The 20,616-nt window shown below is 43.0% G+C and overlaps 1 protein-coding gene and 1 pseudogene across 1 annotated transcript; both read right to left on the reverse strand.

Moving 5' to 3' along the window:
- Positions 1-788: 788 nt before the first annotated feature.
- On the reverse strand, positions 789-17,947 carry SKIC8 (SKI8 subunit of superkiller complex). Its single transcript, XM_044763916.2, has 11 exons — positions 17,355-17,947; positions 14,177-14,227; positions 13,441-13,468; positions 11,531-11,636; positions 10,986-11,158; positions 6,869-7,017; positions 6,547-6,640; positions 5,582-5,675; positions 3,580-3,672; positions 2,786-2,864; positions 789-1,034 (listed from the first exon to the last, which is right to left on the reverse strand). The coding sequence occupies exons 2-11, from the start codon at positions 14,186-14,188 to the stop codon at positions 945-947; spliced, it is 918 nt and encodes a 305-aa protein (XP_044619851.1). The 5' UTR covers positions 14,189-14,227; positions 17,355-17,947; the 3' UTR covers positions 789-944.
- Positions 8,849-10,248, reverse strand: LOC139044580 (zinc finger CCHC-type and RNA-binding motif-containing protein 1 pseudogene; annotated as a pseudogene).
- Positions 17,948-20,616: the final 2,669 nt, after the last annotated feature.

Genomic DNA, 20,616 nt, shown 5'->3' on the forward strand with positions numbered 1-20,616 from the left:
CATGCAGACCACACCTCGGGGCTGCTGAAGAGAAAACAGGTACAGGTAGTCTTGGGTAATGGGCAGGGCTGGGGTTCCACCATAGTAGGCGTAGGCTTGAGCCTTGAGGCAGCAGTATCCACCCAGTGAGTTATAGACCTCTCTAAAATTAACTGGGTCAAAAAGGGAGTGTGGCAGGGACATTTTTACTATATCAAATAGAAGGCTGCCCAGAGAGGTAGGACTACAGGACATTCCCACCCAAATATCCTGTTTCCTTCAGGACCCCATTCTGAAATAGATTAGCTTCCTTATCACAGCTTCTACATGACTCAATCCCTTGGAAAAGTGAGCCCGTATTTCTAAGCTGGAAAGTCAGTAAGTACCTGGATCTCTTCACCTCTGAGGCAAATATTCACTTTCACATAACAATGCCAATTCCTCCAACTGTTCTACCAGTAACAGAGCAAATGAAAAAAGAAGCATGTTCAAGAACACAGGTGTTTGCAGTAAGAACGCTTTAGGGCTAGCCCCACGGCATAGTGGTTAAGTTTGGTGCACTCTGCTTCACTGGCCCGGGTTTGTGGGTTCAGATGCCAGGTGTGGACCTTTACCACTCATCAACCATGCTGTGGCAGCAACCCACGTATAAATTGGAGGAAGACTGGCACAGATGTTAGCTCAAGGCTAATCTTCCTCAAGCAAAAAAGGAAGATTGGCAACAGATTTTAGCTCAGGGCTAATCTTCCTCAGCAAAAAAATCCAAACAAACAGAAAAAACCACTTCATGTTAAAGTATGAACAGCAGATCCAATAAAACATGAAAAGATTTATATTGTATCTACAAAATTTAAGTCTTTGCTACAATAAATGCTATATTTCTTTGAAACAAGCTAGAAAGGTAAGGAATGTCATGATCAATCTATACATTCTCTTTGCAGCATTAGCCTGTAAGACTTTGATGTTTAGATTGGACAATCATAGATGTGAATTTCCTGGTCGTCTCCGACAGACACAATTTTTGAGCCATTTCCATTGTATTTTACTCCCCAGACCTGTAAATAAAAAGAAAAAAAGTTCTACTAATGCCTTTATGAAAAAACATTCTTACTCTCTTCTCATTATACTGAATCTAGAAAAACATTGGGATGAGGATTTTCTTGTGCTTTCTGAACCAGAGAGAATGGGGCCTTTTCTTTAACCAGGCATCTTCCATTAGTACCATTTAATTATCACTCCCTTCACCTCGGATACTCCAGAAAATTTCATTTCTAAACACAAATCAAGATATCTAGAAACCTCTGAAAGGGTCAGAATCCAGGAAGGACCTCATACCATGAAGATGGAATCCGCAGGGTACCAGCATGAGTTCTCATGTTTCCAGGAAGAAAAAGGCCCTACAACAAACTACCCTGAGGTCATTGCCTACAGGGACAATTGCAAACTGTGCTCCCCACCTCACTCCTCGAGCCCACCTGCCTATAGTCAGTAATTGTCACTCTTGCTATTAAGGGCCTGTGCAGCCCACCTGTCCCCAGGAGTTAGACAACTTGGCACTGTGGATCATTGATTTTATTTGCTATGTGTTGAATTAACAGATTCACACTTCTTCCCAGACAGAACTGACATGGTTAGAGTTTCATTAACTCAGCCTGACACCATAACCTTGAGTCAGGTGTTCTAGCCCTGATTTCAGTGTTGTGATTGGGCCAGGTGATGGCCTCACCTTCACTCCAAACATCTTCCTCTGAGACAGCACCACACTCTGATCCTCAAACAAGGCAACACAGACAGCCAGGACTTACTCCCTGGGTAAAGGGTTTAAATCCAGGAGTGGAATGTCAAGATTAAATCCCCTCAACCTTACTGGCAATGATTTAAGATTAAACGTAAAAAAGCATGAAAAATTATGTTAGTTAACTTTAAGATGCATTCCAAAGAGGGGAAATCTATAAGATCATCATAAAAACATTCCAAATATATTAAAAGCCAACTTTATACTGCTACAAGCATTTTATTTTTTATACTGGCAGTCCCCCCAAGACCCTTACTACTCATAGTGGTTGGGACCAGCAGCACTGACCTCACCTGGAGCTTGTTAGAAATGCAGATTGTAGGCCCCATGCCAGACCTACGGAAGCAGCATCTGCATTTTTACCAGATCCCCAGGGAATTTCTGTACACATTAAAGATGGAGAAGCACTGCACTAGAGCACCTTTACCATTCCACATTCATGTTGGCAAAGATGAAGACACTTGTGAGTACAGAGCCTCCTTTTCCTAATTTAAAGACTAAAACAAAAGTTACCAATGTCACCAAACAACGTATAAGAATTTCTGGCTTCAAGTATATTAAAAAAAAAAAAATTACATCACACTTCTTTGGACAGCTCCAAAACTGACAACTGATGACTGTGTTTAAGCAATGGAAGCTTCTGAGGAGGAAGGTCCTTCTCGAGCCAGCCTTGGCTGGGCTACATCCAGAAAAGGGCCCCAGGCATGCCCAAGGCACTAGCTGCAGCATTTTCCCAAGAAGGCATTCAAAGGCTGTGCAGCTAGCACCATGTTTTCTGGCCTACATAGGGACATCACACCTCATGGGTTGCTAGGCTGACAGCACGTCCCCAGCCTCTGTACTCTGGACAGTGTGCCCAGGAACACTGGCTGGATGGACACCCAAGCAGTCAGAGCGGCTCAGCCCCAGGGGTCTACCAGTCTTGACAACTCAAGCAGCAGGGTAGGAAAAGTGATCAGACAATACTAGCAATCCAAAGACAAAGGAGTTAAAATGTAAATTATGCCATACCTGATCCTGGTGATCAAAGAAGGTGTGAACACAAGTCCTTGTTCCAACATCCCAAACTTTTACACTTTTGTCAGATGAACTATTTAAAAAAGGGAACATCAGTGTCAGAAAACAGTTTTCAGACTGGGCTGAAGTTGTAAGGAATCCAACCAAAAATTCCACACCCCTTCACTCACCTACACTCTGCCTACCTTCAGAGGACCCCTTTGGTGCCTGAATGCACAAGTGGCTGACCTGGGCCCCAGGAGGTGGCTAGGGTGTCAGCATCACTAGGTGGCTTTTCCCACTCAGGGAGCAGCCATTTTCCTGAAATTTTGATCTGCCTGGCCCAGATATTAAGTGCTCTCATCAGAAGTCTCAGACACCTTTATGTATTTAACCGGGCAGCCTGTTAATGCTTCAAAATAAAGGCTCTCAGAGGCTTTTGTAAACCTCTGTGCAATTGTCCATCTCATGTTTTTCAACTGTCTTGGCCATCGTGGGTCTGAATAACACTGTGGTCTAAAAAGCACAATTATAAATAGATTTGCATATTTTAAATATGTAAACACAAGTATCCCTTAAAGTAACTGTAGGTAGAAGCCTAGATTTATAAGGAAAAACTAAGAGCTTAACTGTTCAAAAGACTCTGCCCCTGTTCCAGCTAAGGACAACTCACTTAACTACTTCAAAACAGAAAGCAAAAGCTACCTGAATAAAAAGGGTCACACCATCTTCCAATTTTAAGGCAATTCATACAAGACCACCATCTTCGTCTCCCTAGCATTTTAGAAATTGCTGAGAATCTTAAGTACCTGGAAACGAAGTGAGTGTCGTCAGGACAAAACGCAACGTTGAGTACCCAGGATGCATGGCCACTCAGTGTGCCAGCCAAGTTGGCATGTTGTCTGAAACGGGAAAGTGTCAAACAAAACTTCTGGAATACCATCACTGAAGTGGAAAGTACATTACTAATTCTGCCCGTTTAATTGGACCAAATCTGCTCTCCTTGTACTGACGGTATTACTATATTAAAAATTCCCTTTTCAATCAAGTAGCATCACACATTGCAGAGAGAATTTTTATAGCAGCATTAACTCAAAACGTGTTAATGCCACCAAGAGCCAAGAATAAGATCCATAACAAGGGGGAGCTTAAAAGCTGAAGATAAAGAAGGAACCCCACTACAGAGGCTCAGTAAGCCAAGCCCTAAAATGAGGAAATGGAGAAGGAGCAGGGGCGAGCAAGCCGTCTCAGGAAGCAGCAGGCTCTGAGCCCTGCCTGCACTTGCACTCTTTCCACACAAGAAAAGTGCCTTATGTTCAAGGAAGGTATCAAGATGTATTCTTTATAAGAGATGTGGCTTGGATAGACCATTTTTAACCTAACCAAGAATAAGACAGGTGTAATTACCACAGCCACTTTCACTTCTTAAAAAAATGAAATCAAATCATCTACGACAGGACAACAATCCAAAGGCCTGACTTAGGTCAGGAGTTTCATCCCTGAAAACAGACCCTGGCAGAATAGAGTGGACCTCAGTTAGGTACGAGGAGAGGTGGAGTGCAGTGGGACCATGAGCAGGTAAAGTCCGGGGTCTTCACCACCTCAGCCAAATCACTGCCTCAGCTTGGGCTCCTCACCCACAATATGGGGTCACTAATCTGTGCTGCTACCTCACCAGTTGTTGGGAGGATCAATGAAATAGTGGCAATGAAAGCCTTATAAAATAAAATAAAGCTGGATGCTTTAGGAATTGCTACTATTTATATGAGCTCTGCTACTGACAAGCAAGCAGCCACCTTTAGAGAGACATCTTCCGTCCTGGACCCTAGCACCTCCTTCAGCTCTCACTCCAAAAGCTGCAGTGCCAATTCCACGTCTACTTGACAACTTTTTGTCCTCCCAAAGCGGCCAGCAGTAGGCTAGGAGCAGTATTCCTACTCCCAAGTTTAAACTCCTGCAAAACTCTCACAGGCCCATAAAAGGACATGCCACATGTCACGGTTGTGGCACAAGCAGGTGGCAGCAACTGCAGCCCCCGTCGCTGGGTGATGAGAATTATGATGCATGCACCCACCGGATTAGGATGCTGCATTCAGAAGCCATGAGCCAGAGGCAAACTTATCACAGTACTGAGTCAAAGTATCAAAGACACATATCAAACACATTATAGGGGGGACCTCAGAGGGAAACGAAGTTGGGAACTGAGAATGACGGAGGAAATGACAAGTGAAAGGAGCCTTGCACAGGCTTACAACAATTGAGAGCCGTGAACTGAAGAGAATGATTAACTTACTTCTATACCTGTGGTCAAAAACCAACAACAAAAGGCTCCCTCATCTAGACCTGCAGTGAGGCAGCTTATAAACTGACAGTTCCCTAAGTAGGGCAGAGGAGTGCCTGCTTGTTAGTATAGCTCTACCCCTAGAAAACACATGTTCTAATTTTTTACCATTACTCCAGGCCAGCTACAGCCCATGGCTCCATCTCCTTATCTGTACACTACTTACCCACCCAAAATAATTTAAAATCTGTGAGCCCCACAAGAGACAGGATACCTGAGAAGAAGTAGCAAGTTTCTGATCCTACCGGGTAACCTATGCATGTCTTCCTCCATGACATTCTAAGCTCAAAGAGAGGAGTGCTGAATGAGGGAGGAAAGACTGGGGGGACAAGAGTGTCTGCCATGACCTGAACAGAAGTCTTTACTAGACCCAGGAGAGGGAGCAGCACACTTGCTTGGACTCCTCCTAACAATAAGGGGCAAAGCATTGGTATTAAGTGAGACGCTTTGAATCTCATCAGGTAACTTACACATCATAGATCTTGATGTAGCCATCATCTGAAGCAGTGACCAGGAGTTGAGAATCCGGGGAAAAGGTCAAGGAGCGAATGGGCATGGCGTGGCCTGAAATTCACAAAGGCCCTTGTTAATCTGGTGAATCACTGTCTCCCATCGCCTCAGATGGGCTTCCCATTCACTATGTCCCTTTTAACGAGCATAAGTCACTGATCTGGATTGCCCAGATGCTTTAGTAAGAGAGGGAGGGTACTGACTGGGCCCTTCCTCCTAATGTTCTAGAGACTCTACATAACCTAGGCCCCTCCTCCTAGAGCCATTTCTCCTCAGTTCCCTTCCCTGAGGAGCAGCTGGACCTCAACACACATTGCTTAGGAAAAAACTCCTCTGCTACAGATATGGCCACACGTGGAAATACGATTTGCTTCTGATTTGTATGGTTGAACAAAGAAGATGCTCTTTCCCTACCAAACCCTTTGTTGTAGGGTAAAGGATACACTGAGGAGGTAACACCTTCACTTGGTTAGAATTCAAAATAGTACAGAAGAATACATAGTACAAGCCTTCCTCCTACCCCACGCCTGTTCTTTAGTACCCAGTGCTCCTGCCCAGAGGCCACCAGTGCAGAGGGTGGGCACAGCACTTTCATCTATCATCAAATTATCAACAATAAAAGTTGTTTTCTAATCACAAAATTCTCTAGAAGCAAACAGGACAGAAATGAGACTCATATAGCTAAGATTTATTAACAAAAAGGAATCTTGTTCACTGAAACAAGCATTTAACACTGGTACAAGAACTCATGTCTCGGTGAAACCACAGTGACAAAACTAAAACTTGGAGGCATTTCAGATTTCCAACTGAGATTGATACTTTGCAAATCTAATGTTCATCTGCCATTTAGTAGCATTTTAACGAAAGAATAATTCTTCCTATGTGATCTGACAACCCAGTTTGCACAAAATAAGATGAGCCATACCTTCCAACGTATGCAGAAGTTTTCCAGTTGCAATATCAAAAATATTGATGATTCCATCTATGGCTCCACTGGCCAGATACTTTCCATCAGGACTCTGCAGAGAACATATGGAGAACATCTGAGACTCCACATTGTTAAGCCATCCCCACCAAAGACAAGCAAACCTCCTGCTGGCCACAGGTCTAACTGGCTAGCGGGCAAACCACGCCAGTGAGACAGCAAGCTGCCTGACAAGACCAATGCAGACCTGCAGCAAGGGATTCAACAGGCTGGGAGAGTAAACTGGAAGAACCAGAGAGAAAAGAGAGCAATGTTTCCTTACATAGGCAATACTAAGAATGAATTTTCCTCTCGTGTCCAAAGAATATTCCTTTTTTCCACTTTCCACACCAAAAATGTTCACTTTCCCCACATGAGTTCCTGTAGCCAGATACTGGGAATCAGGAGAAAAGGCCAAAGTCCAGGCATCCACTGAGCAAAAAAAGAAGGAAAAAAATACAGTAAGAAAAAATTTTTACCAAAAGATACATTTTTTTTAAATTGGAGAAAGTGTCCTGATTCAGAAAACTGTTGTAAAGATGCTAGTTCTTTACCAATTTAAGGGCTTCTTAAATTTTTAATAAAAATAGATAGACAGGACAATACCAAGTGTTAGCAAGGACGTTGGAGAAGCCAAAATCCTCACACACCAGTGGGAATGTAAAACGGTACCGCCACTATGAAAAAGAGTTTGACAGTTTCTTAAGTGAAAACAAACACCATAACACCAAGCAATTTTATTCCTAGATATCCACCCAAGAGAAATGAAAACATAAGTCCACTCGAATACTTGTACATGAATGTTCATAGCAGCATTACTCATAATAGTCAAAAACTAGAAAGAATCCAAATATCCATCAATTGGTAAGTGAACAAAATGTGGTACATCCTTATAATGGAATACTACTCAGCAATAAAAAGGAACAAACCACTGATATAAGCTACAACATTGAGGAACCTCAAAAACATTATGCTAAAGAAAGAATGAAGATAGACAATTCTATCTTACATGAAATTTTTCAAAAAGGCAAAACTACAGAGACAAACATCAGTGGTTGGTTGATGGTGGGAGCAGGGACTACCATAAATGGGCACGAGGGAAGTTTTTGGGGCAGGAAAGTGTTCTAAAACTGAACTGCAGTGATGGTTGTACAACCATAGAAATTAACTAAAATTTGTTGAACTACAGTTTACAATGGGTTAATTTCACAGTGCAATTATAGAAGTGAAATTTTACCTCAATAAAGCTGTAAATAAATGAAGATGTACCAGAAATACTCTTATTTAAACTGTAATATGATAAAGTATTTACCACAAATTAGCAGGAGTAAGGACTGGAAAGAGGCAATCTTTGTTAAAAACAAACAAACAAAACCCTAGTTTTTCAGTGACACCACACAAGTCAGTTAATTTCAGAGTTCTATTCAAATGATATTTGTGCATCACAGTGCTTCTTCAGCTGGAATGTAACGGTCTCCAGACTCATGTGCACCCTGGGTAAGCACATGCGCTTTATATTTCCATCTGGACCATTGATGGTATCCTCACATTTCTTTTCTCAGCTACACAGGAATCTCTGCCCTTGAGATGCAATCCCAAAGAGTTCTGGGAGCCTTTGAGGCCAGAGCATAGAGGCTAAGGAATGATCTTGAGGTCCACTGCCTTTCCACTGCCATCTCACAGTCCCTTTGCCCATGCCCACTCTTATATGGGAACATGCCCTAAGTCCAGCTCCCCCCTGCATCTGCCCAGGAATCGTGCTTGTCAGATCAAAGGGAGAGAAGAGAAAGGCTCCTTCCCGAGTCACTCTCCTCATTCCTAGGTCGTGCCCTTCTCAGCCCACGGGAAAGTGAAGGGAAGGCTCCATGAGCTTGACTCACGGGAGACAGGGAACACAGATACGTTAGCACCACATACCGGGCTGAGTTTTAAAATAACTTCTTGAAAATTTCCACACACATATTCAAAGTGATAATAAATCATTTAGCTCTATCATTTTTCTTATGAAATGTTTTAAAAATGAAATTAACTTTAATAGTGCTCAATTAATCAAGATCTGAAAAAGCTTTTAGAATCAGTCTCTCAAATAGCTGCCTTTTAGTATCTATCCTTACTCCTGAATGACAGTAGCACTTGTTCTAACAGGATTATGTTTTCTTATTCCTATTATAATTTGCTGTTAAAAGGAATAATAGTTATTAGAAAATATTTTTGTTCCTTGAAGTTTAATAAAATGACACTTCTAAATTGTTTTTACATTTCCCTATTAACTGTTTTACAATATACAACTTTTAATATGAAATGTCCTTATGCTCAAAATAGAAGCAACAATTTTTATTCCTTAATTAAACCTTGCACTCTAAGATTTTTTATTTTAATATTTGTATAATAAATACTTATTTTAATCACTAAGTTCCACCTCATCCTGAAAGAGCCGCTCTTCTTTACTCTTGGACAGCTTGAATCATCTAATGTTGAGAGGCCCCTTTACTCTCACCTTCCATCTTTTTCAGTGTTGGTTTGCTGGAAAGCTACAACCTGGCTGAGGTGCCAAATGCAGGGTTTTCCCCTTCATCTTCACTTTCTTCTACTTCCTCACTTTCTTCTTCAGGATCTGAGATTTTCTCTTTTTTCTTTTTCTCTTTCTTTTGTGGTAGTTCACATTCTCCATGCATATTTTCAAGACAGGTATAACACAAGTGTCCGCTTCCCTACATTCATTAGATTTATCAAAGCAGTTTTACCTTCAGATGAATTCAGCTGCTCTTCAGTTGTCAGTAGCAATGCTTGCTTTTATTACACAACCAAGTAACTGCTGTTTAATGGCTGGTATAGTTTTATTCAGATTCCTATCCAAAAAAATAAATAAATAAACCCAACCCCTTTACTCTTCTCAGCATCTTTTTTCTAACAGTAAACTTTATGATGACCATTTGGTGCATGTGGAACCAGCATGCAGTTAACGGTTTGTCAGAGAAGGGAAGCTAATGCAGACACCATCTTTTTCCTTGGAACCAATCCAGCACTCATTTCTTCAATGTGGTGTGCCCTGGGTCACAACCACCATGCAGTGACCTTAGCATCATGAGTCCAGGGAGGGCTTAGGGGCCCAAGATGAAAAGGCAGCAACAGATCTGCCCCTTCCTCCTCTCTTCATCTATATAGCAGAGTCCTAAAAAGACTTTGTGGGCTGGTTTGGGGACCCGAGTCCTCTGTATGCGATGTCAGCAGGGCAAAGGCACATGCAAAGACAATCACCTGGGAGTCAGAGTGTCTGGGTAGCTTTTTCCACACGCATATCCCAGCCCACACACCCCAATAACTGTGATTCCGTAGATCCAAAATAGGGACTGGGCATGTGTATTCCTAAAAAAGTTCTAGTAGTAAGAATCATAGACATAGATTATTGCCTATGAGGGGAAATGCACTCAGTTTCCAGACAACCTAGCCTCCTTACAAACCCTGGGACCATCATTCTTTCCAACATAAGGACGGCCTATAGGTGGCTACTCAGCATAACTGGTGGGAGGCAAATCCATCTGAGGCTCCAATCAAGGGAATTATGTTAAGAAAACACCTGAGCAGCTCTTCTGTAATCAACTCACAAAGGGGTATGCCAGAGAGGTGCCAGGCTCTCTGCGTCCTCTGGCGGTCCCCACCCATTCTGGCCAAACAGGCTCAGCTCATGAATGCTGTGGGGTCATTTATAAGACTAAAAAAGGAATCCTGAAATGTCATCTTGCTTCTTCCACATTAATCCAGGGCACTGAAATCATTCACTCCCATTACCCCAGATAATGCTTATCAAGGCTGATGGACAAAATTACACTGTCCTACAATATTTTTTTTAAAAATCAAGAAATTCGTTTCTTAAAATTTCGTATCTATCATATACTAAAAATCAGGCGCTTTAATTGTAATTAGTAGAGATCACCACAATACAGATCTACGGAAACATGGTGCTTTATATTCTGGACTTCCAGAAGGCAGTGAATGGAGCAATTCACAACGCGGCGAACAGGGCCTCTGGGCCACCCATACAGGTCTACAAGCCCAGATCAGCAACTCTGAAATCCAAAGGGCTCTCAAAACTACGAGTTTTTTCAAAAATTTAGTTCCAAAATTCATTTGGCAGCAAAACCTGCCCTGAACTGATAGAACGCTATTTATAACCTCTATTTCTCTCTCTCAGTATAAATACTCACGTTTAGTTGCAGAGATATCAGTGTTTGATTAGAGTGCAGCCCCTGCCCCACTGAAGGTATTACATAACATAGTCTACGCACCCATATTACCCCTCTAAACCTGAAAAACTCTGAACTGTAAAACACATCCATCTCTAAATGTTCTGAAAAGAGATCGTGAATTTCTATTATCTTCTCTATAAGTAAAACTCTTACCAGGTCCTGCATCTATAGACTTTATCTGTTTGCCATTTTCCAAGTCCCAGAGACGAATATGGGCATCAAGAGAACTGGATGCAGCAACGGGCAGGGTGTGGCTGATGTCCACAGACACCACACCCAGCTGATGTCCCTCCAGACTCCACTGTAGGTCCAGCCTCTCATCACGCCTTGAATGGGGGACAGAGAAATGGATTTCTTCACACACAACACTTGGTAGCTGGCATTTGAAAGTCTGGGTTCCTGTGACTATGCATTACGAGTGGTCTGCGAAACGCAGAATCAAAGAGGAACTGAAGAGCCGTAAAAAATCAAATGCAGCCAAGTTTTTAATCATGGGACTTTTTTTTTTAACTATAGTGCTTTAATACTGAATAATAGGAAAACAAGAGAAAAAATAAGCTGCCTTTTTATACCACCAGACTGCTATTGCTTTCTTACCTAGAAAACAGTTAACATTTCCCTATTGCAACCTGAGAGCCCAGAGGCAAAATCCTAAACTCCAATTTCCAAGGCTTTATGTTAGGGGAGAGGACACTCACCACTTCCAGACCTTTACCAGGTCATCCAGGGATCCTGTGACCACCGTCTCAGAGTTTTCTTTCTTGTTTGTCCCCCAGGCAACTGACCATATGGCATCGTCATGAGCTAGAATAGAAAGTCCTTCATTAAAAAGTCTTCACACATTTTCTAAACTGAATATGAGAAAATGAAGCTGGAATACTGTTCCAATAATTCGGAGGTAACATCCACCTATATCTGCTTTACTGTTTTGCAAAGTGCTTTCCTACACAGCTTTTATTGACACTGTGGCGACACATATGAAAACTGAAGGTTCTGAAGAAGCCAGTTGCTCCAAATCACAGGTTGCCCAGGAGGGGAGACAGTTTGGGAGTAATCCAAGGTCCTTTCCACTCTGGCATGCTGTCCGGCAGACAGCAGTCTGGAATGGCTATTGCTCGACTGAAACAAGTGAAATCAACCCTCCCCCGCCCCCAAAAAAGAGACCTAAACTTGATAAGAGTTCTCTCTTAGAGATCTTTGGAAATCAGTAGGGAGCTCAACTGTAAACAATACAGGTCTGAAAATAAATACCTGAGATAGGTTCCACACATGAGCTGCCTTTTGCCACAAACGTCTACTATGCTTAAAGCCAGTTATTACGTTAGTCCTTTTATAAGTATTATCTCAATCACAACAACCCAATGAAGTGGGTACTGTTAATATGATCATCATTTTACAGACAAGGAATCAGAGACTTAGAGAAGCCTAGTACTTTACCCAAAGTCAAAAGCTAAGAAGGAGCAGAGATGGGATTCAAATACAATCTCTCTGTTAACTAAAGTCCCCCTTAAATTCTAAGTCTGCAAGCTGCGTGTCTTGTGGGCCACACTAGCAGGTCTGCAGACTTCGTACAGGTATATAAATGTGACAAGTGCACAAGGAGGCTTTATTCATGCTTGGCAGCAATTCTCCAGGAACACCTTTTCAACAAGTGACTACAAGGGCATTAAACTTCAACAACTGTGAGTCACATACAGCATCATGGCTTCATTTACAACCCCACCTGACCGAAGCCTGCTGGTGTGCCACCTGGACAGCATTAGCTGCATACAAGGTAGCTGACTGGCATGCCTGTTTAGCTTCTAGGTACCCATACCAGCTAACCTGCAAGAATGCTTTTGGCTTAAACTTCAGACTACCTAAAAGTTACTGCCTTAGAGTGCAAGAGCTTTTATTAGGCATCTCACAAATCTCCCCAGGCTTTACCTAACTCATCCAGGCTGTGATGAAGATATGAGGCATGTGTGAATAGTTCACGCACACACTCCTTTTTGGGTATGCAGCCCAATATCACTGGTGAGCTACCTTCCCAGACTGAACTCTGACCTGCTCCCATTTCCACCACTACCACTGCTGCACAGCCCCCAACTCTCCCCACACTCAGTGGCCTTGACAGAAATTCACTTCACTGTTATATCCTCCACTTTCATTAAGGGTCAAAGATCCTCTGCGGGAGTCCCGCACTTGTTGTAAGTTGAGGAGCCCAAGTAAAGATCCCCAAGGCAAGTTGCAAGTTCTGAGTTCAGAGTCAGGCTCAAGTTCACATCCCCAAATGAGTGGGCATTAACAAAGTTCTGAGGCTCAAAGTTTCCTTCTTTCACCTTGGTGGCTGGGAAGCTCACAGTTACATCGTCCTCATGTAGGAAAGCCTTCCAAGCCTGGCGTTTTCCAGTCTATTATGAAACTCCTGTTTTTTCTTTCTAATTAATTGCTTGTGTTGTTGTTGTTTGTTTTTAAGTGTATTTGTTTTCAGCTGCCTCTGCCAATTCTTCTGCAAAGTGAGTATACCTGGGAATTACGTGTTTGGTCAACACGACAAAAATCTTAAAGAAACCAAGGACAACCAGTTTTTCACAAGTGAATCTGCTTGAACAAACAGGCTGCTTACCTTGCTCCTGTTTGAAGAGAATGCTGTACTAAAAAAGAACAGAAGCCACATTAAACCAATGGTCACATTTCAGATATACCCCATTCTCTACCTAAAACACCCACTGGCACCCAACTCTCCACCCAGCCCTCCAGCAGATATAGTCATCATTGTGTTAACTAACTCCCCTGCCATCACCCTGACAATCCTGCAAGCTCCTTAATTCCTGCTCATGCAAGATTTGTAGAGTCATATCATATTAGATCTTAAAGAAAGTGTAGTCTCTCTTCCCCCACTACCATTCCCCTGCTCCAAAGGAGACTAATAAATTATGTGTTTTCTTGCTCTGATCACTAGGAAGCTCAGAGTCCAGTTTTTAATTTTTTTTTAATTTTTGCAGTTGTATAAAACCACACACACTGCATAATAACCTGTTAACTTTGTCCCTAATCTTATTACAAAGATATGTTTCTCCTTTTCTGATCTTTCTTTCTTGTTTTTGTGTACAAATTCTTTTAAACATCCTCAATCTCTCTGTAAACTGTCATAAAGACTCAGATAAAATAATCCTCATTTTAGTGTTGTGCATTTTGCTAGTGCCACCTAACCGTCTGGTGACTAGGTGTCCAGGGTCAGCCAGCTCTTTAGAACCAGAGCAGGAATCAGATGCTAGTTTCTCGACTACACACCCAGACAACCCGCTGGGCTCACACCTGCCAGAGACCAACTGATGTGCTCCCCTTGCCACAGGCCTTACCTGGTTGGTCATTTCTTTAACCAAGGATGAAGGGCTAAAGGCCAGACAGCTCTGTGGAAACAACAAAGGGTTTCACTAAGGGGTTGTCATCAGGACAGAGGTTCCCCTTGACCAAGAAAATAAGGCAACCCTTGGCCACAGAGTTGTCCTGACACTTTTCTATGGATCCCCCTCAAAAGCCCTACCAGGTGGTATGGTCTTCTCTCTCCCTTGGAGCCCATGGATTCAACTAACACCTACCCATCCCATGTCTTTTTCTCCACAAGTCTGACTACACACAGGGACCAGTCTCCATCCCTTGCTGCTCTTCAGAGAGATAAAACCACAAGCCCTTTTAATTTTAAATATTATTTATTTAAAACTCAACAAGCAAATATGGGGTAGCAAGGTTCTTACAGTCCATGCAGGAGTCTCAGCCAAAAATGCCTACAAGAGCCTAAAGGCATGCAAAAGAGAACAGGAGCTAGGAGGATAGACAAGTCTCCCCAAAGACATCAAAGTCTTCAAAGACTTAGCTCAGCTAAACACAAACTTACTTTAAGAACAGATTTAATTTCTCAGGGCTATAATAAGGATTCTTAATGTTTTTTGTGTGTGTGCCACAGACCCCTCTAGCAGCCTTGTAAAGCCTATAAACCCCTTCTCAGGATGTTTTTAAATATAGAAAATAAAATACATAGGATTAGAAAGAAAACCAAGTACAGTCTATTCTTGTTATTCAAGGCAGTTACATTCTATAAAGTTGCTGCGAACATGAACCAGCGAATACCAATCCATCGCTCCTAGGGGAAATACTGGGACAGGTTTCTGCAAGCCTCTGGTAACAACATTTTTGTCAACTGATCAATACGTAACTTTGTTTTATGTGTGTTTCTGCTTTAAGACATCTTATTTACTATACATTGGTAATTCATTAAAATTAAACTCATAGCAAATAGCAGTATAATTCAGGCCTAAATGAAGCTTATCAAACACGTATTTTCTCCATAAGAAATATCACAGCCTTCCTGCCTTGAGAACACCAAGACAGCGCTTCAGCACTGTGCTTGGGGGCTATTTTCAACAGCGAAATCACCAACAAAAAGCACAAAAATGAAAAAATCATGGCACTAAATAGACTGAAAAAAAGGACACTTGTTTACAGGATGAGAGCTGAAGCAAGAAAGCAGAGCATCTCCTTGTTCAGCTGAAAATGTGTGGGTCAGGTGACTCAAATTCTTCACCACCTTCCACACGTCCACGAAAGAACACAAAATCACCGCAAGTATTGATGCTGGGGCTTGAAATAGGCACTAAATCGGAAATACGGAATCTGAGAATAAAGAGGATTCACTGTATGCTGAAACAAAAGTTTACCAAAATAGGAAAATTAAATTTGTGATAGCATAACATGTGACTCTGTTACAGTATTATAATTCAAGATCTAGTAGCAAGTCTAATAATTACCATAATTTTAACACTATGATGAACTTACACACTATCCTAGATATGAAAATTCCTGTGATTTCTATTGGTGACAAAGTCACACTGTTAATACTGTGATTTGTTGCCTACATTCATAATTGAAGGAAATGTTAATTTTCAGAGGTTAGTGAACAGAAGGATGCAATTTTCCTCCTCATCCAAGTTCATGGCCCCCTCAATTCTATCCACAGACAGAAGAGACCATACAGCCAAGGCATCCAGGTTCAGGTTACTCGCTTTAAATCTGCAAACCCCAAAACACTGCTGTGAAGGTTTTCCAAGAATAACAGAAAAAACAGGGGCCGGCCCGGTGACGCAGCAGTTAAGTGCGCACGTTCCACTTCGGCGGCCCGGGGTTCGGCGGTTTAGATCCTGGGTGCGGACATGGCACCGCTTGACAAGCCATGCTGTGGTAGGCGTCCCACATATAAAAAGTAGAGGGAGATGGGCACAGACGTTAGCTCAGGGCCAGCCTTCCTCAGCAAAAAAGAGAAGGACTGGCAGCAGTTAGTTCAGGGCTAATCTTCCCCAAAACAAAACAGAAAAAACAAATGATTTCTAAACAATCTTTGCCTGTGAAGATCCCAACCAAGTTGGTAGTGCTTAATTCATTTGTGGCCCAAGAACAGAATTCTGCCCAGGGTAGGAAAGACAGGAAGGAGCTCAAGCCAGTTTTGCTGAAGTGAATGGCATCCAACCTTTGCTCGGGCACCAGCCATCTGCCCAGTGAAGCAGAGGCCTGCCCTCTCCCCTTCCAACCCTGGACTCACATTTAGCAACAGCGAGAAACAAAAAAGAGTAGAAAGGCTCGTAGGAAGCCAAATTCCAAGAAGCTAGCCTCCTCAAGACAGAGGTGTGCTTCTATCAATGAGTGCACATTTGAGGCTGTACCATGAGTCAGGCTGTTTTAAGTACTAGACATGGATTAGCTCACTGAACCCTCATACTCCCATTTAGTAAGTATCCTTACTATCACCTCCACCTTCCTGATAAGGAAAGTGAGACTGACGGAGGTTAAGGCAGCTTCCCCAAGGTCAGTCTGACAGAAGGTGGATACAAGCTATAGTACAGGCTATCAGGCTACAACACCTTTTACACCAGCCTCTTATCTTATGACAGGTAATTTCAAAGCTAAGAGGACACCAAAGCCCTCTTTTGCCACCTTCTTTCTTTAGGAAACTTTTCCCCAATTTCCCAGGCAGAATTCATTGCTCGCTCCTCAGTGTTTCCAAAGAACACTACACAAGCCTCTATCAAAGTACTCGGGCACGTCAATAACCCACAATACTACATGGTACCTGACGTAAAGAGAACGGGGCCCGTGCTTCTACACATCCAGTGATGGGAAGCTCACTACCTAAGAAGACAGCGTGGCCCACCACTGGCAAACTTTGGTTAAGACAGTCCTTCCATCTACGGGAACAGAGACCTCTCTCGCAGAGAAACCAGCCCTCATCTCGAGGCTGCACAGAACATTCTCAGGACGCAAGAGAGGCCACCTACGGGCCTTCCCTCTCCCCTCAGACCCCCAAACCAAGAGACAGCCAGGGTAAATGAAGTCACAGAAGTCACCCTCGGCCCCGCGGCCCAGAGCATCCCTGAGCAAAACTGCTTAGAGACAGCCTCGGGCCCACCCTCGCTCACCCGCCCTCTGGCCCGGGCTGTCAGCGGCCCCAACCACTGCCAGCCTCAACGGCCGTGCGGACCCACTCACCGCTGCTCTGACCCACTGCACTGCCCGCCGCACGTCTGACGTCTGACTCGGAGCGACCGCGGCGCGCGGCGATGAGCTAACGAAGGGGCGGGGCGTCCCCCCAAGCCGCAGCGCCCCCTGCCGTCGCTACGCCGCGCGCCGGGCAGACGCGAGGGCGGGGAGGAGGTGGGGGGAAGGGAGGAGGGGGGGAGGGGAGGGGGTGGGGGGGGGAGGGGGGAGAGTTGCGGGGAGAAAAGGGGAGAAGCCACGCCCCGGTCACATTCGTTGCCGCCAGAGGCGGAGCATCTGGGAACCTGCTTCCCGAAGCGCAGTTTTGGGTTCCAGCAACTGCGGTGCGTCTCCTGGCGTCCGGTTGCTCCTGTTGTGCTTTGAGATTCCACCCAGTGTGATGACTTCTACAGTTTTCTTGCTTTAAAATCCGTGAAATAGAGCTTTGTTTTTCAAACTGCAAGTCACAACCTATTAGTGTGACAGATATCAATTTCGTAGGTTGTGACCAGTATTTTGAAGTAAGGAGATAGAAAGGAGGAAGCCTGCGCCCTGTCCTCGAAAATCTACCCGGGGGCTCCTGGCTGCTGGTCACTGCCCAGTCTGTTTCTGGGAAAAGATCTTTGGAGGAGTGAAATGTCTGGGGGCGGCCCCTGAAGGGTAAGCCCTGTTCCAGCTATTCATGGGAGAGATTACAGTCTCTCTTGATTAAAACTGGTTTAGAAATCCAAAAAGATTCTAGTAGAAGGTGATGATAGTAAAATAACAGTGAGTGCAACCCCCTGAAGTATCCGTGTCCTCTTTTTTGGTTTTTCTGGTACTTAGAGCTTCACAGGATCTAGTTTATTAGGACCTTTTCGAGTTCTATGATGATTTCAGACGACTGTTAGACCACGCAACTGTTTATCCATACAATTGGATAAAGTTCGTCTTGGGGGCTTTTTGGGGAGGCTATATGACCCAGAAATTTGCTGACTACACTCACAAGTCTCCCAGGACCCATTCTCTGGTCCTCAGTAATTCTCTCAGTGATACCTCTGTCCATGGAAACTTTATCCAGCCAGCCCCAGTGGATCCCGTACATGTCACTGGTTTAGAAAGTTTGAGTCAAAGTGAGCAGGCTTCAAGACTGCCTGAATTGTCAAAAGTCTTATGTGGCGCCTCCCAGAAGTCAAGCTGTCCCTGTTACTATTCTGGATATATTTGACCAGTGGGCGTTTGGCCCTGAAGCTAAGGAATAATGCACAAATTATATCCTTAGGCCAAAGGTGCTTGTCTTCAAGCTGGAGGCAGTTCTCATTTCATTTACTGAAGTGCTGAGTGAAACCTGGTGTCCAGGCACTTTCCAGAACCAAATACACAGACGTGGACCCTGCAATGACTGGGACCCAGGTTCCTAAAGTGGAGAAAAGACTTAACATCAGTCATCAAAGCAATGGATTTTAGCAGTGAAATGATTAGTGATTTGCTGCCTTCCTGTACAACCAGTTGCCTTAGTTTTGACCAATCTGCCCCTTTGATTTTTTTGGCAGTTTGTGGGTTTCTCTGGGTTTTGAAAATAGACTGATTACATGACCTCTCCCACACCAGGATAATTGGGCCATCTTTACTTTAACTTTTAGTTTTTGAATATAAAGAAGTATTTTTGAAGACTCTCACTTTAAGAATGGTAAAATTTAAGGGGCTGGCCCAGTGGTGTAGTGGTTAGGTTCACATGCTCAGCCCTGGTGGCCCAGGGTTCGCAGGTTCAGATCCAAGGTGCAGACCTACACACCACTCATCAAGCCATGCTGTCACGGCATCCCACATACAAAATAGAGAAAGGTTGGCACAGATGTTAGCTCAGCGACAATCTTCCTCAAGCAAAAAGAGGAAGATTGGCAACAGATGTTAGCTCAGGGCCAATCTTCCTCACCAAACAGAAAGTAAAATATTGGCTGTCGAAAATGCTTACAACTATATGTCAATTTTAACTTGCATGATTTGATTTTATGTGGATTTTTTTTCTCTTTTTCTGCCCATTAACTGTAAGTACTCCACCTCCAGAGTCTGCCTTTTAATTTTATCTGTTATCAGAATACTAAGGCTTTCATCCTTCTGTTAGCTTGCTTCCAAATCTGCTACTATTACTTTCCAATTGAAGCAAATTGTTTGGGCATTAACTCAATTTTTGTAAGCCATAATAGTTGTTCTGAAGAAAAATTTAATTAATCATCTCTCAAAAAGAAATAGAGTAGATTAAGAAAAAATAGAATAGAAGATGTAAGAGCGTATCGTGCATAGTAAAGGTACATCATGTTTTATAAAAAATCAGTTTCACGTGTGCAGGTAATGGGTCACAAAGGAAAATGTATTTCTTGCTGTGAGTTGTGGCCAAGAAATTTGAAAATCATTGCAACAAGGGCTTTCTAAAGATTTTCCTGCTCTGTAATTCTATAATTGTGATAGGAGCTGCAAATCATTCATTCAAAAAGGATGTGTAGTGCACCTGCTTTCGTTCTTCTGCCCCCAGAGCACCAGGCACACAGGGTCATTGTCATGGCCTTAGTGTTGGGATTATGAAGCAAGGATACCTGGCATTTTCTGTGCCGTGGACATCTTCGGCATCTCATGCAGTCTAAGAATCCTGTCTCACATAATATTTTTAAATACATAAAAAGAAACCACATAGGATTACAAAGGAAACCAACTATATGAAAATAGTTATCAAAATACTTGTGAAATAGTAATATATATATACTTCTTTATTAATGCAGCAGGTCTAATAACTTCTGTAATTTCAAAGTAGCAATGAGCATTAACATTTCAAATTATTCTATGACAGCTGTAATGTGATAGGAAAATATCTGTGATTTGTATTGGTGACAAAACTACAAGTACTGCTAATACTTCTGGGGTTTATTGCCTACATTCATAATTAAAGGAAATGTTAAATTCAAATTAGAGGTTAGGGAAAATTCAAATATGACTATTTTCCATAAAGTTCACAGATTCCCTGAACACCACTTGCAGAGCAAATCTGGAGAGGATTGCCAGTGCAACTACATGCCATTGAAATATCTGTGAGTTGTAAGCTTGCAGATTAGGAGAGAATGAAGGATTTCAGAATAAAACCAAATGAAAATCCAAGCTAATTGTGAAATAACGCAGATGTATAGCCTGCCCTGAAAAGCTCTGCAGATCATAAGGAGGCCAAATTTGGGAGGCTTGCCCTGAAAGGCTCAGCCCTACAGGGATATAGCTGTTCCCAGAGAGTGGCTCACTTACTAGCCAG

The sequence above is a fragment of the Equus asinus genome, chromosome 2, assembly GCF_041296235.1.
Source record: "Equus asinus isolate D_3611 breed Donkey chromosome 2, EquAss-T2T_v2, whole genome shotgun sequence".
NCBI lineage: Eukaryota > Metazoa > Chordata > Mammalia > Perissodactyla > Equidae > Equus > Equus asinus.

Bases quoted from the DNA above. Each gene is read 5' to 3' on its own strand.
- SKIC8 (XM_044763916.2), bottom strand. The intron at 11,159-11,530 runs GTGAGTGTCCTC...CCCCCATTCAAG, and splicing joins CTGGTAAAGGTCTGGAAGTG to GCGTGATGAGAGGCTGGACC. The intron at 3,673-5,581 runs GTAAGTTACCTG...TTCCCGTTTCAG, and splicing joins TACATCAAGATCTATGATGT to ACAACATGCCAACTTGGCTG.